The 10,887-nt window shown below is 27.0% G+C and overlaps 3 protein-coding genes across 5 annotated transcripts; 1 reads left to right on the forward strand and 2 right to left on the reverse strand.

The window, feature by feature from the left end:
- On the reverse strand, positions 1-2,982 carry LOC127066741 (BRCA1-associated RING domain protein 1-like). 2 transcript variants are annotated; one of them, XM_051000862.1, is made up of 9 exons: positions 2,676-2,981; positions 2,402-2,587; positions 2,126-2,312; positions 1,917-1,997; positions 1,633-1,829; positions 1,326-1,541; positions 1,131-1,240; positions 930-1,048; positions 1-837 (listed from the first exon to the last, which is right to left on the reverse strand). In XM_051000862.1, the coding sequence occupies exons 1-9, from the start codon at positions 2,744-2,746 to the stop codon at positions 469-471; spliced, it is 1,536 nt and encodes a 511-aa protein (XP_050856819.1). In that variant the 5' UTR covers positions 2,747-2,981; the 3' UTR covers positions 1-468. The 2 variants fall into 2 exon arrangements, with proteins under 2 accessions (XP_050856819.1, XP_050856912.1); XM_051000955.1 differs by lacking the exon at positions 1,326-1,541 and having other exon boundaries at positions 2,676-2,982.
- Positions 2,983-3,039: 57 nt separating this feature from the next.
- On the forward strand, positions 3,040-4,829 carry LOC127067170 (JNK1/MAPK8-associated membrane protein). Its single transcript, XM_051001832.1, has 4 exons — positions 3,040-3,821; positions 3,925-4,094; positions 4,175-4,251; positions 4,340-4,829. The coding sequence occupies exons 1-4, from the start codon at positions 3,376-3,378 to the stop codon at positions 4,553-4,555; spliced, it is 909 nt and encodes a 302-aa protein (XP_050857789.1). The 5' UTR covers positions 3,040-3,375; the 3' UTR covers positions 4,556-4,829.
- Positions 4,830-4,975: 146 nt separating this feature from the next.
- LOC127066325 (neutral and basic amino acid transport protein rBAT) lies at positions 4,976-9,258 on the reverse strand. 2 transcript variants are annotated; one of them, XM_050999937.1, is made up of 11 exons: positions 9,111-9,258; positions 8,893-8,950; positions 8,544-8,794; positions 7,469-7,847; positions 7,119-7,363; positions 6,830-6,955; positions 6,520-6,746; positions 6,238-6,421; positions 5,923-6,149; positions 5,259-5,408; positions 4,976-5,181 (listed from the first exon to the last, which is right to left on the reverse strand). In XM_050999937.1, the coding sequence occupies exons 3-11, from the start codon at positions 8,790-8,792 to the stop codon at positions 5,097-5,099; spliced, it is 1,872 nt and encodes a 623-aa protein (XP_050855894.1). In that variant the 5' UTR covers positions 8,793-8,794; positions 8,893-8,950; positions 9,111-9,258; the 3' UTR covers positions 4,976-5,096. The 2 variants fall into 2 exon arrangements, with proteins under 2 accessions (XP_050855894.1, XP_050855984.1); XM_051000027.1 differs by having other exon boundaries at positions 9,107-9,244.
- Between the last annotated feature and the right edge of the window lie 1,629 nt (positions 9,259-10,887).

The following is a 10,887-nucleotide window of genomic DNA, read 5'->3' on the forward strand; positions in this document are numbered from 1 at the left end:
TTATATCAACTATTTGGAAGATATTTATTATATATCAATAAATATTGATAAATACAGATAGATCTAAACATCGAATAGAATACACATTGACTAGAATAATATAAATAATGTCTATATAATATAGACTACTAAGAGACTGATTATATTTACTATTTTGAAGACATTTATTATATATCAATAAATATTGATAAATATAGATAAAATCTAAACATCGAATAGAATACACATTGACTAGAATAATATAAATAATGTCTATATAATATAGACTACTAATAAGAGACTAATTGATTATATTAACTATTTTGAAGACATTTATTATATATCAATAAATATTGATAAATATAAATAAGATCTAAACATCGAATAGAATAATATAAATTATGTCCATATAATATGGATTACGTCTATCGAATGGAATAATGTGAATTATGGTTTTTAATGAAATGCGTAAAACAGATAATTATTATCTTACAAGCCTATGTAAGATGGATTAAGTAAAGTAAACTTCTCTATAGATTCAATTAACCATAACAGAGGGAGACTTCGCAAATGAGGCATATTATATATTATGAGTGGTTCACTGGTCTCAGCAGGATATATAATATAATGTGTACACTTGTACAAAGGATGATGAGGATTATGAGCAACATGAAATGGGATATATTGCTTCAAATTTTTTATATCTTCTGGATTTGGTTCCCTGTTAAGGATGATTCCATCACCTGCTTTTATCAACTTTATCACTTTTTCCTTCGTTAAATTAATATCGCCGATACGATAAACAACGTTCGCTTGTAGAGAAAGAAAAAAGGAACATCGACTGAACAATCGTGGATTCTGAAAAAAAAAAAGAAAAATATTTAAGGGACATTAAATATATTAGCCTATTAAAAAAAAATAATATATAAATAAAAAATCATCCAATTCACTTGATATTCTTCGTTTTCCCTAGCTCGTTTGGGTACTTCCAAAGTAGGACAACCACTGACTTCAAATAATTCTAATTCTGCCTCACGTATATTCGACAATTCTAAGCTCACTGAAACCCCTATAAAAAAAAATAATTATGAATAAATAAATGTATGAATAAATGAATTATTTCAATTTATATTATCAATTAATTTTCTTACATTCACTAGTCAGTAACCATTTGCCATTGAGTAAAGCAAGCATAATATCATAGGTAAGATCAGCAATATTTTGTTCATTTACTTCCACTATTATATGAGTTACACATGGCCTAATATATCAGAGGAAATCAAAATAATATTATACATTTATATTTTAGAAAATATAAGAGTTAAATTATTCTGACTTATACATACTTATAGGTACGTATAAATTTTATTTTATGTTTTGCAACTACTCTTTCAAATAATTCTTTGTTTATTTCACTCAAATTTGATAAATATACAATTAAATTATTATTATAGAATGTTTGATCGAAAATACTATTTAACTCATATTCAGTTTCTGTATTAATAGAAGATACATTTATATTTAACAAAGTTTCCTTCATTTCTTCAGAATAACAATAATCTCTGTAAAAGTGTATGTTATATCTTATTAACTTGGGAACAATGAAATTCTTGAATGTTAGATATATTCTTATAAAAAGAAATAAATACATACATAGGTTTTTTACCATATTGATCATAAACTTCCTTATTAGCATTATATTGAAGTAATAGTTTTACTTCTTCTACTTTATTATTTATAACAGCTTCATGTAAAGCTGTCCTATTTTCTATACCTGGTGAATTAGTAAATGCACCAGCCTTTAATAGTAACTCACATATTTCATAATGACCCAGATTTATACTTTCTTGCTGAGAACAAAATTTTGATAAGTCAATAAATAGAATAATTTTGATGATTACATTTAAGAAGAAATAAAGCTATATTAAGGAATTTACCAATGGTGACCAATTAGCATTATCTTTTGTATTTGGATCTGCACCAATTTCAAGAAGAATTTTTACTATTTCTTTTTGTCCCTGTAAAAGAATTAAATATATTTTATGCAATTGTATTAAAACTTACAATTCTTTATATTATAAATATATAAGTAAAAATATATAAATATATATATATATATTTATTTATAAGTAAAATTTGTATATACCTTTATGCAAGCTATATGTAAAGGAGTTTCACCCATTGGATTACTTTTATTTATGTTCTTAATATTGTTTTTTAGTAAGTAATTAACAACACTACATTCTTTACTAATAGTATTTTGTATATCAGCAGGTAATGCATCTTCATTTTGTAAAATATTTCTTGCACCAACAAGTGCACTCCATAAATTGCTATTAATAATATATAAAAGAAATTTTTTTTTTAATATTAGTATGTGAAAATAATCTTATTTCATATAGAATAAACGAATAAATCTTACCTTTCTTCTATTACGTTCGCAATAACGTCACAATCACGTAAAAGACTTAATATTGTATGATCACTGCGTATTTCACTTATTCTAACTGGTATACCACATTGATAACATTTTGAATTATCTATACAATGTGAACAGAAAAAATGTCCACAAGAAGTATAACTGACTGGATTTACCGGTTTGTTTCCGCTATAAAAAATAAACAAAAATAATAAATAGAAAAAATATTAATATTATATAATAATATATTCTTTTATAATAAGTGTAAATTGATTACCATTTTCTACATATTAGGGTCTTCGCAAAACTTTTCAAACTCTCGCGAGTATTTGTCCATGAGACCTCCATTTTGGTATTTCTTGTTAAAAGAATGAAGTAAGAAAATATTAAATCGTTACTTCAAGCACGTATATATGACATTCAAACAATATAATAGAAAAATCTTAAAATAACTTCCGTAATTGATTCGTATTCCACTTTTTTTATTAATATAGGCAGTAAATATTTTTAAAAAACGTATTAAGAAACCATTATCAAAATCTAACTTTCGTATGGTATTGATTAAATGAACATGATTCCAGTGACTGACCGCATAGGTGCGCACTACGAGCTATAACGTACATACGTACGTAGTGTATCGTATAGTCTATGGTTAATGGATTTCGAAAGTAAAAAACAAAGTTGTATTATCAATTTTAAGGTTATACAAGGATTTAACAAAAATTATTGACGTTGCAGTAATATTGAAATACTAAATAAATTAAACATCAGTTAATATTGATTGATACTTCTAAACTAACGATAGATAATATGATTTTATACAAATTCAAATAATAATACAAATCCAAAATAATAGATATGAGCCGACATATAAATATTTTTTGTTTAAAAAAATTAAATATTTGTTTTACGTTAAGACTATGTAAAATTTACCTTCTGTAAAAAATATGTGTTAAAGAATTTTGAAACATTAAAATATGAATTACTTTACACGATGTCCTGGTATCTATTGTGGAAAAGAATTATTAGTAAATGGAAATTGGAGTGACTGTGGTGCGTGTCCTCGTGGATATAGGACGAATCTTTCTTCCTCTTGTGTTCCTTGTGAAGATACACCTATGTTTTATGATTGGTTATACCTTGGATTCATGGCATTGCTAGCGTTAGTTTTACATTGGTTTTGTATTGATGGTGTTTCGATGAGACGAAATATACCTAAAGAAGTCATAGCACTGCATCTATCTGCATTATTTGAAGTTTTGAGTGCATCCCTCATTACTTTACAATTAACTGATCCTATTGGTACATTTGAAATAAGATCTTGTAGAACACGTCGTCTTTCAGACTGGTATACACTACTACATAATCCTAGTCCAAACTATGAAACAACTTTACATTGTACTCAAGAAGCAGTATATCCTTTGTTAGTAACATTTTAATTACATATTTTAATCTTTCAATGAGATTTCTTTCATCAAAAATTATTTATGTACATATAAATTAATTTATATCTTATTATCTTTTAGATATACCATGGTTTTTGTTTTTTATGCTCTTGGCATAGTTATTATGCTGATTCTAAGGCCAATGATAGCAAAAAAATTCTTACCAAAACATGGAAAATTTTCAATATATGCTGCCCTATATTTCTATCCTATTTTAGCACTTCTACATGCTGTTGGAGGAGGTCTTATATGTAAATAAGGAATAAATCATTGACTTTTCTAGTGAATTAGTAAAATATTTAATATCGATGTAATATTATATATTTTGCAGATTACTCATTTCCTTATATCACTATTATTTTGTCAGTTTTATCAAATGCAGCACATTTTGCTTTCAAATTAAATCAGGTAAACAACTTTATATACTTTTTTATCTACTTTAATAATCATATATTGATATATATTTTATTGATACTAATCTATTCATTTTTTACAGACCATGAAATCTCTGTTACTTAGCTCAGTTTCAGATGTGAAAAATGTAATAGTGATACTTGGTCATTGGTTGTTACATGGTTATGGAGTAGTAGCTGTTGCTACATTACGTGGTATTAGTATTCATCCAGCAATGCTTGTCTTGGTTCCTTTACCTGCATTGTTTTATATTTTTACAGCAAGATTTACTGATCCACATAAACTTGATATACAATAAAAAATATATGCTTTAACTATTAAGTGAAACAATATTAATCCTAGGTGTAAATATCTTTTTTTTTAATTATCAAACAGTCTCTTATTTTTCTAGAATTTGATATCTCAATTTTATCTATAATTATTTGTTAATATAAGTTATTATTGATCATTTGAAATTGCTTTTTTCATTAAGCTAAAATTTTGTATATATACAAAAATAAAGTAATAAGATAAAGTTGCTGTATAATTAGTTTTAAAGCAAATTTTTTTGTTGAATAAAGACTTACCGTGTATCATTCGTCAATAATTTAAATTTCCACTTGACACTTTTTAAATATACATATGAAAATAAAAATTTGATTCTACTTAATTATTTTTAAGTAATATTAAATAATTCTTATGAAATTTCTTAAAATAGAGTTAAAAAAATATACAACTCTTTAATACTTTGCCACGCTTTTTAATGATATATCAGTCGTAATTAACATCAAGCAAATCATTTGCATAAAACAAATAATTACGTTCATATATAGATAATGAGCGAGTTTAAATGCGTAATATTACTCTACATCATCCTTAGGTACAAAAGTTAGAATCAATGTACTCTTAGGTAATATAGGTATCATATTTGAAGGTAGCTTTGTTCTGAAAAATCAATGAACAAATTAGTACCGTTTTGTAAGATTTTATTTTAGAATATTATTTAGATTACGTGTACTTACTTTAAAGCATCTCCATCTTGAGCATAATTAGGACTATATGCAAGTATGGTTACTTCTTCTGATATTCCAGGTATAGATGATAAATCTATAATTGTAGGATATTCTTCACTCTGATATGCTACTAGATATCCTGGATTACCACTTTTTAACCTAAAAATAAATTAAAAAATAGAACTAATGTTCATAAAAATTTAATAATCTTTTAATTACATTAACCAACTCGTGCATGTTACTATTAAACTAAATAAATTAAAATTCCATATATTAGAAAAAAAAACTACTGGAAATTACATGCAGAGAAATGCATACAGTATGTTAGTGAACTCACCAACTCCTGTGACACATAGAAGGAAACATGAAACAAGGTAAATTAATCTTTGGTTAGTTTATTATATGAAGGTATTATCAGTTATATCAGTGTAAAGAATAAATTTGGACATAATAATTGAACTTTAAATGGATCAATTTGTGTTATGTCACCATGTGAATACAACCAATTGCTCTATTCTTTGTAGATTTATTAAGTAGTTATTTTTAATATTACTATTATTTGTTAATAATTTATCACTAAACATTTAACCATTATATATATATATATATATTAGATAAGTATAAAATATGATAATATTGACATATATTAAATAATTATCTAAAAGGATCTTACCTTGTATAAACAAAAACACTTCCATTTACGACTCTAGGATCAGTTTCTCCATAAAGAAACGTCGCACTTGTTCGAGCTTTAGCTAATATTGCAAATGCATTTTTAGCAGATAATGTATCATTTAATCTAAGAATAGGCGTTCCTGGTAAAAGCATAGACATTAATGTTATGCTATCAGCTATATCACCTGCCATTCGTTGTCTTAAACTATATTGTTCTCCATTTATCTATAATAAATAAATATTAATGTATTTTCTTAGAAACAAAAAAAGCATTTATGTCAGATATATTTCTGTTTATTTTAACAATGCTTACATCCCATCCAGGCCAAGATGAAATAGTTATCCATTGTTTAATACCTTTATACAAAGTAGTTGCATTTATGCTAGCATTTGCTGTTGTTAAAAATTGAGAACTTTGTGGAAGACTAATTAATGCCTTCTTTTCATTATAAACTTCTAAGATATCTGCTCCAATATCATCTTGTAATGCAAATAAGCTGTGGACATTTTATTGGAAACTCATCATATGAAATATATATAATATTATATGAATATACTTCTTTTCGTTTTTAAATATAATATTAAATATAATTACCCTTGTCCTTTAGTTTCATTGTAAACTATTTCTTGCCATTTTGTTAAAACTATTGCATTTTCTGATCGATCTCGAGTGTATACATGTACCAATGATTGATAATTATCAATCTCAGTTGGTATTGTACTCAGAGATTCGTCCCGCAAAGTAGAATCTTCTGTCAGATATTGAGTATTTGCCAATCGAAAACCACTAATTCCCAATTTTAACCAATGTTTCAAAATATTCTATATAATACAATAGTAAAATAAATTTATGTTACACAAATTAATTCACCCAAGATCATTTGCCAATTAAAAAAATAACTTACTCCAAATTCTTGTACCACAGTTGGGTTATAAAAGTTCAGATCTGGCTGAGTTTTATTAAATTGATGAAGATAATATTGACTTCTTTGTTCATTCCATTCCCAGGCAGATCCACCATTGACACTTAACTATATTAAAATAAATTGTTATGAAACTATAAAGATTTTTGTACAATTAAATGTTCTTTATCCAAAAAGTATTCAAATAACCATATATAGAAAAAATATATTTACAAAACATTCATAGGTATGTATAGCATTCAAATGATTACAAGAATGTTAAATATAATACCCAATTATTAGGAGGTTGCCTTCTACCATCAGAAGTAGTTTTTCCATCTGCCCAAATATAGTAATCGGTGTAAGGATCTTTAGTGTTAACAGATTGTTCGAACCAAGAGTGTTTCATAGAAGAATGATTAGGATCTAATTCCAAAATAAGATATTGATCTCTTTCTTTTGCAGCTTTAACAAGATCTTCTAGATCACCCATATCACCTACTTGTGGATCTAATTCCATGAAATTATCCGTATGTCCTAAATACCATAAGTAATAATACAAATATAGATAAAAACCTATGTTATATATTTTTAAGTGAATCTCAATAACGAACATCATTTAGGGATTATTTTTGTTTATACCTTCTAAACTTCCTTTCATTATTGATGGTAAACAAATTGCTTTTATATGTTGTTCCTTTAATTCATCCAGAAGAGATTTAAAACCTTTTAAATCTTTGGTAGGTGAATCAGAAAATTGTAATCGAACAATAGGACTTTCTTCCCACCATTTTTTAGGCTTTGGTGCTACGCACTTTGGTGCCATTACAATAATAGCTATAGCACCAGCAAGCATAGCGATCCATAATACCCAAAAACTAATGAATAAAAACCATCTTAAACGAACCCAAAATGGATCATTAGCAAATTTCATCAATTCTTCTTTCCCCATTCCAGAAAGTGTCTGTTTAGCAGTTTCAATATCGATTTTTGCATCTCCATTTTCCGATATAAATTTAACCTATAAACGAAAAATATTTTCATTTTCATGCAAGAATGACAAAAATGATAAATTCTTAATTCAAATATATTTCACTAAGTGAAAGTATGACGTAACTTCGAAAATTTCTTGCTTCTATATATCGTTTTATTGCTTTGCAAAATTAAACAATCTCATTTATAGATAATTATTGGTTTTAACGAATTATTTCGAAAGATAGTATTCCATTCGATAAAATAGATTTAAAAAATACAGGGTATGACGCAATCAGAAAAAGATTTTCAATTTTATCAAGGAAGACTAATATGTATAATAAAGAAAGAAGAATATCTTCGTAATTCTTTATCCATGACGATATTGCGAGTACGTCATGGTAAAAACCGTGTTAGAAAATCCATACTTTCCTACATGAATTTCATCTTAATTTCTTCGAAATACAAAGAAACGTTGTATCATAAAAATATACCTATACGTTATCGTAAACAGCAAAAAAAAAAAAAAAAGAATTATCCTGCAGTTTATCCTCATCTCTCAGAGATTAATTTTTGTAACCACCTTATGTTACACATCGCGTCGACATAATATATAAATGAACAATTTCTCGGTTTTTTATCTTGAATAAAAAAAATACGCGTGAAAGCAACAAATCCGTACCAAATTCGTAAAGTAAGGAATAAAAAAGAATAAAATAAAAAAGATGGCGTCAATATATAATACCTCTGTGGCATCTTTAGTAGGCGATATTTTACTCTCGTCCGTAAGCATTCTCTCCTTCGTTCCATCGTCGAGATCACTTTCTCCCCCATTTTGTTTTCCCATGTTTAACAATTCGTGAGATTTTAATTGTTGATCAAAGGAAACCGGAGTACTCCCATCCGACTCAGACTTGTACGTTGGAACGACTGAAGATGGTCGAGACGATTCTTTCATTTCGTCGTTATCTAAATCCTGTCTCCCACTCTCCATAGCTACGAAACGATTCTTTCAAGGACGTAGTGTATGTATATCGTAGAACGTAAACGAACTCGTCTATTTAAATAGAATTCTTTGTCTACACTGTACTTACCCCAAACTTTCGCTGTCTCTCTTATTTCGCGTAGCTCAGCTCAAACTCGCAATTCGATCTACAAAATTCGAATTATTATTTCATTTATAAAGAAAAACGAACGAAAACGAAATAATAAATAAAATGTTGTTCTTTTACAGATGGTTTTTCAAGATAGAAACAATAAAAAATTATCTAGGTCTATCGATCAAATGAATAGAAATTTCTAACGTACTTACTGCTTACACCACCAGCAGCATCCACTCGCAGTCCTCGAATGAGATCAAAAGACACGTTCGCGCAACTCTATGTCGTCAAAAATTCAACGATTTTTTTCCCCGAGTCTTTCTTTTACTTTTGACCTCTACATTAGTACTAATACAAATTTAATCGAGATATGGAACACGATGTGATCACGTACGATCGCAGGGCTGGCGTATTCTTTTATTATGCATTTTTTTCAGTTTTTTTTTTCCCCCAATATTCGAAGGATAAAAATTGTGAAAATTTGAAAAGAAAATTTCTTCTTCGCTTGTTAATTTAATTTTTCGTCGTTAAAAATTTCTTTCTCTTTTATATTGCTATTGAATATATAATGATATAGTTCAAAAATTCAAATGAAAAAAATTCAACAATTTTATTGACTCAGGGTTTTACGATGACTAGTTCCGGTACTTTATTCCGGTACGTTGCTCTGATTTCGACTCATAATTCGTGTCATACTACATACTATGTTGCATTTATCGATTTTTATCGAAACGACTGACTTCAAACACATCATAAAAAGGCGCCACATTTGACTTTTTTTTTCTTTCTTTTCTTTCTTTTTTTTTTTTTTTCTATAAGGAGATTCGGGATAAGATTACAAAAATGTTGATAAAAAATGTTGTATATAAAATCATATATAAATATACTGATCGTGGGAAAAGTTATAATAAGTTAAGAAGGATTAAGATTATATATATATATAAAACGTATCAATTTAATGTAATAATTATTTTATTATACACTTCTGTATTTATTTATAGATATCTTTGACTGTCATTATACGTTAACATTTGATTTATTTTTGTATTTAATCCGATCGCATATATCAAGGATTTAACCTCCTAGCGATTATAGTATCGTGCTTCCTACTTATAGTATGAAAAAAAAGTTGATCACTGTAACAGTCTCGTATTCTTGATGTCTTTGTTTCTTTTAATAAATCCTTGACTGGAATACTGACATCTTTTGTTACCACGTATTTCACTGATCAAGTTTCACTCAAATACTTCATTGTTATTAAATAATTCTTCTCGATCAACGATTATACGTAATACATTAAAAATTTTTTATACGTATAATATATGTATAAGCCTTTTGAAAATATTTCTCTTCATCTTCTTATCTACTAACAGTTTTATAAATAATTCCAAAATCTTTCAAATTATTTCCCGCGTGTGCGAGTGTATTTAGTTTTCTTTATTCGGAGATTTCGAGACATTAATTTAAATATTCAAGAAACTTGTTACGTTTCGTTTAATATTTTTTATCGAATTAGGACATGTCGGTAATAAGAAACAGCAATACATTAATATAGAAGTTACGAGAGCTAATAAAAGTGCTATCCAGAACATCCAAAATAAACATAATCGTGTTTTCATCCAAGAAGGTGTAACGTTATAATTGTTCGGTCGGTCTGAAAAGGAAAGTAATTCTTTATTATCAATATTATTATTATTAGTATTTACATTTGCAAAATAAACAAGTACTATCGTAATTGCGAAAAATATAGTAAATGAAATGTGTTTACTAAGTTAAAAAAAAAAAAAAAAAAAAAAAAAAAAAAAAAAAAAAAAACGATCGACGTACCTTTTAATTTTGATTGCTTGACAATGTTTATATTTATACTATCGTAAAGTTGCTTGTAATAACAAAAACAAATCTTTTCGTCGTTTTCCATTCTTTTATACTTTTAGTTTCGATGCTTCTTCGTAGAATTACAGCAACGAACTAACAAACAAGACGAATTAT

Source organism: Vespula vulgaris, chromosome 1, assembly GCF_905475345.1.
Source record: "Vespula vulgaris chromosome 1, iyVesVulg1.1, whole genome shotgun sequence".
Taxonomy (NCBI): domain Eukaryota; kingdom Metazoa; phylum Arthropoda; class Insecta; order Hymenoptera; family Vespidae; genus Vespula; species Vespula vulgaris.

Excerpts from the sequence above, each read along its gene's own strand:
- LOC127066741 (XM_051000862.1), bottom strand. The coding sequence starts at position 2,746 with ATGGAGGTCTCATGGACAAATACTCGCGAGAGTTTGAAAAGTTTTGCG. Across the intron at positions 1,241-1,325 it reads AAATTTATACGTACCTATAA|GCCATGTGTAACTCATATAA; the intron begins GTATGTATAAGT and ends CTGATATATTAG. Across the intron at positions 1,049-1,130 it reads ATGGTTACTGACTAGTGAAT|GGGTTTCAGTGAGCTTAGAA; the intron begins GTAAGAAAATTA and ends TTTTTTTTATAG.
- LOC127067170 (XM_051001832.1), top strand. The coding sequence starts at position 3,376 with ATGAATTACTTTACACGATGTCCTGGTATCTATTGTGGAAAAGAATTA. Across the intron at positions 3,822-3,924 it reads CAAGAAGCAGTATATCCTTT|ATATACCATGGTTTTTGTTT; the intron begins GTTAGTAACATT and ends ATTATCTTTTAG. Across the intron at positions 4,095-4,174 it reads TGTTGGAGGAGGTCTTATAT|ATTACTCATTTCCTTATATC; the intron begins GTAAATAAGGAA and ends TATATTTTGCAG.
- LOC127066325 (XM_050999937.1), bottom strand. The coding sequence starts at position 8,792 with ATGGAGAGTGGGAGACAGGATTTAGATAACGACGAAATGAAAGAATCG. Across the intron at positions 6,956-7,118 it reads GGCAACCTCCTAATAATTGG|TTAAGTGTCAATGGTGGATC; the intron begins GTATTATATTTA and ends ATTTTAATATAG. Across the intron at positions 6,747-6,829 it reads CTGTGGTACAAGAATTTGGA|AATATTTTGAAACATTGGTT; the intron begins GTAAGTTATTTT and ends TGTATTATATAG.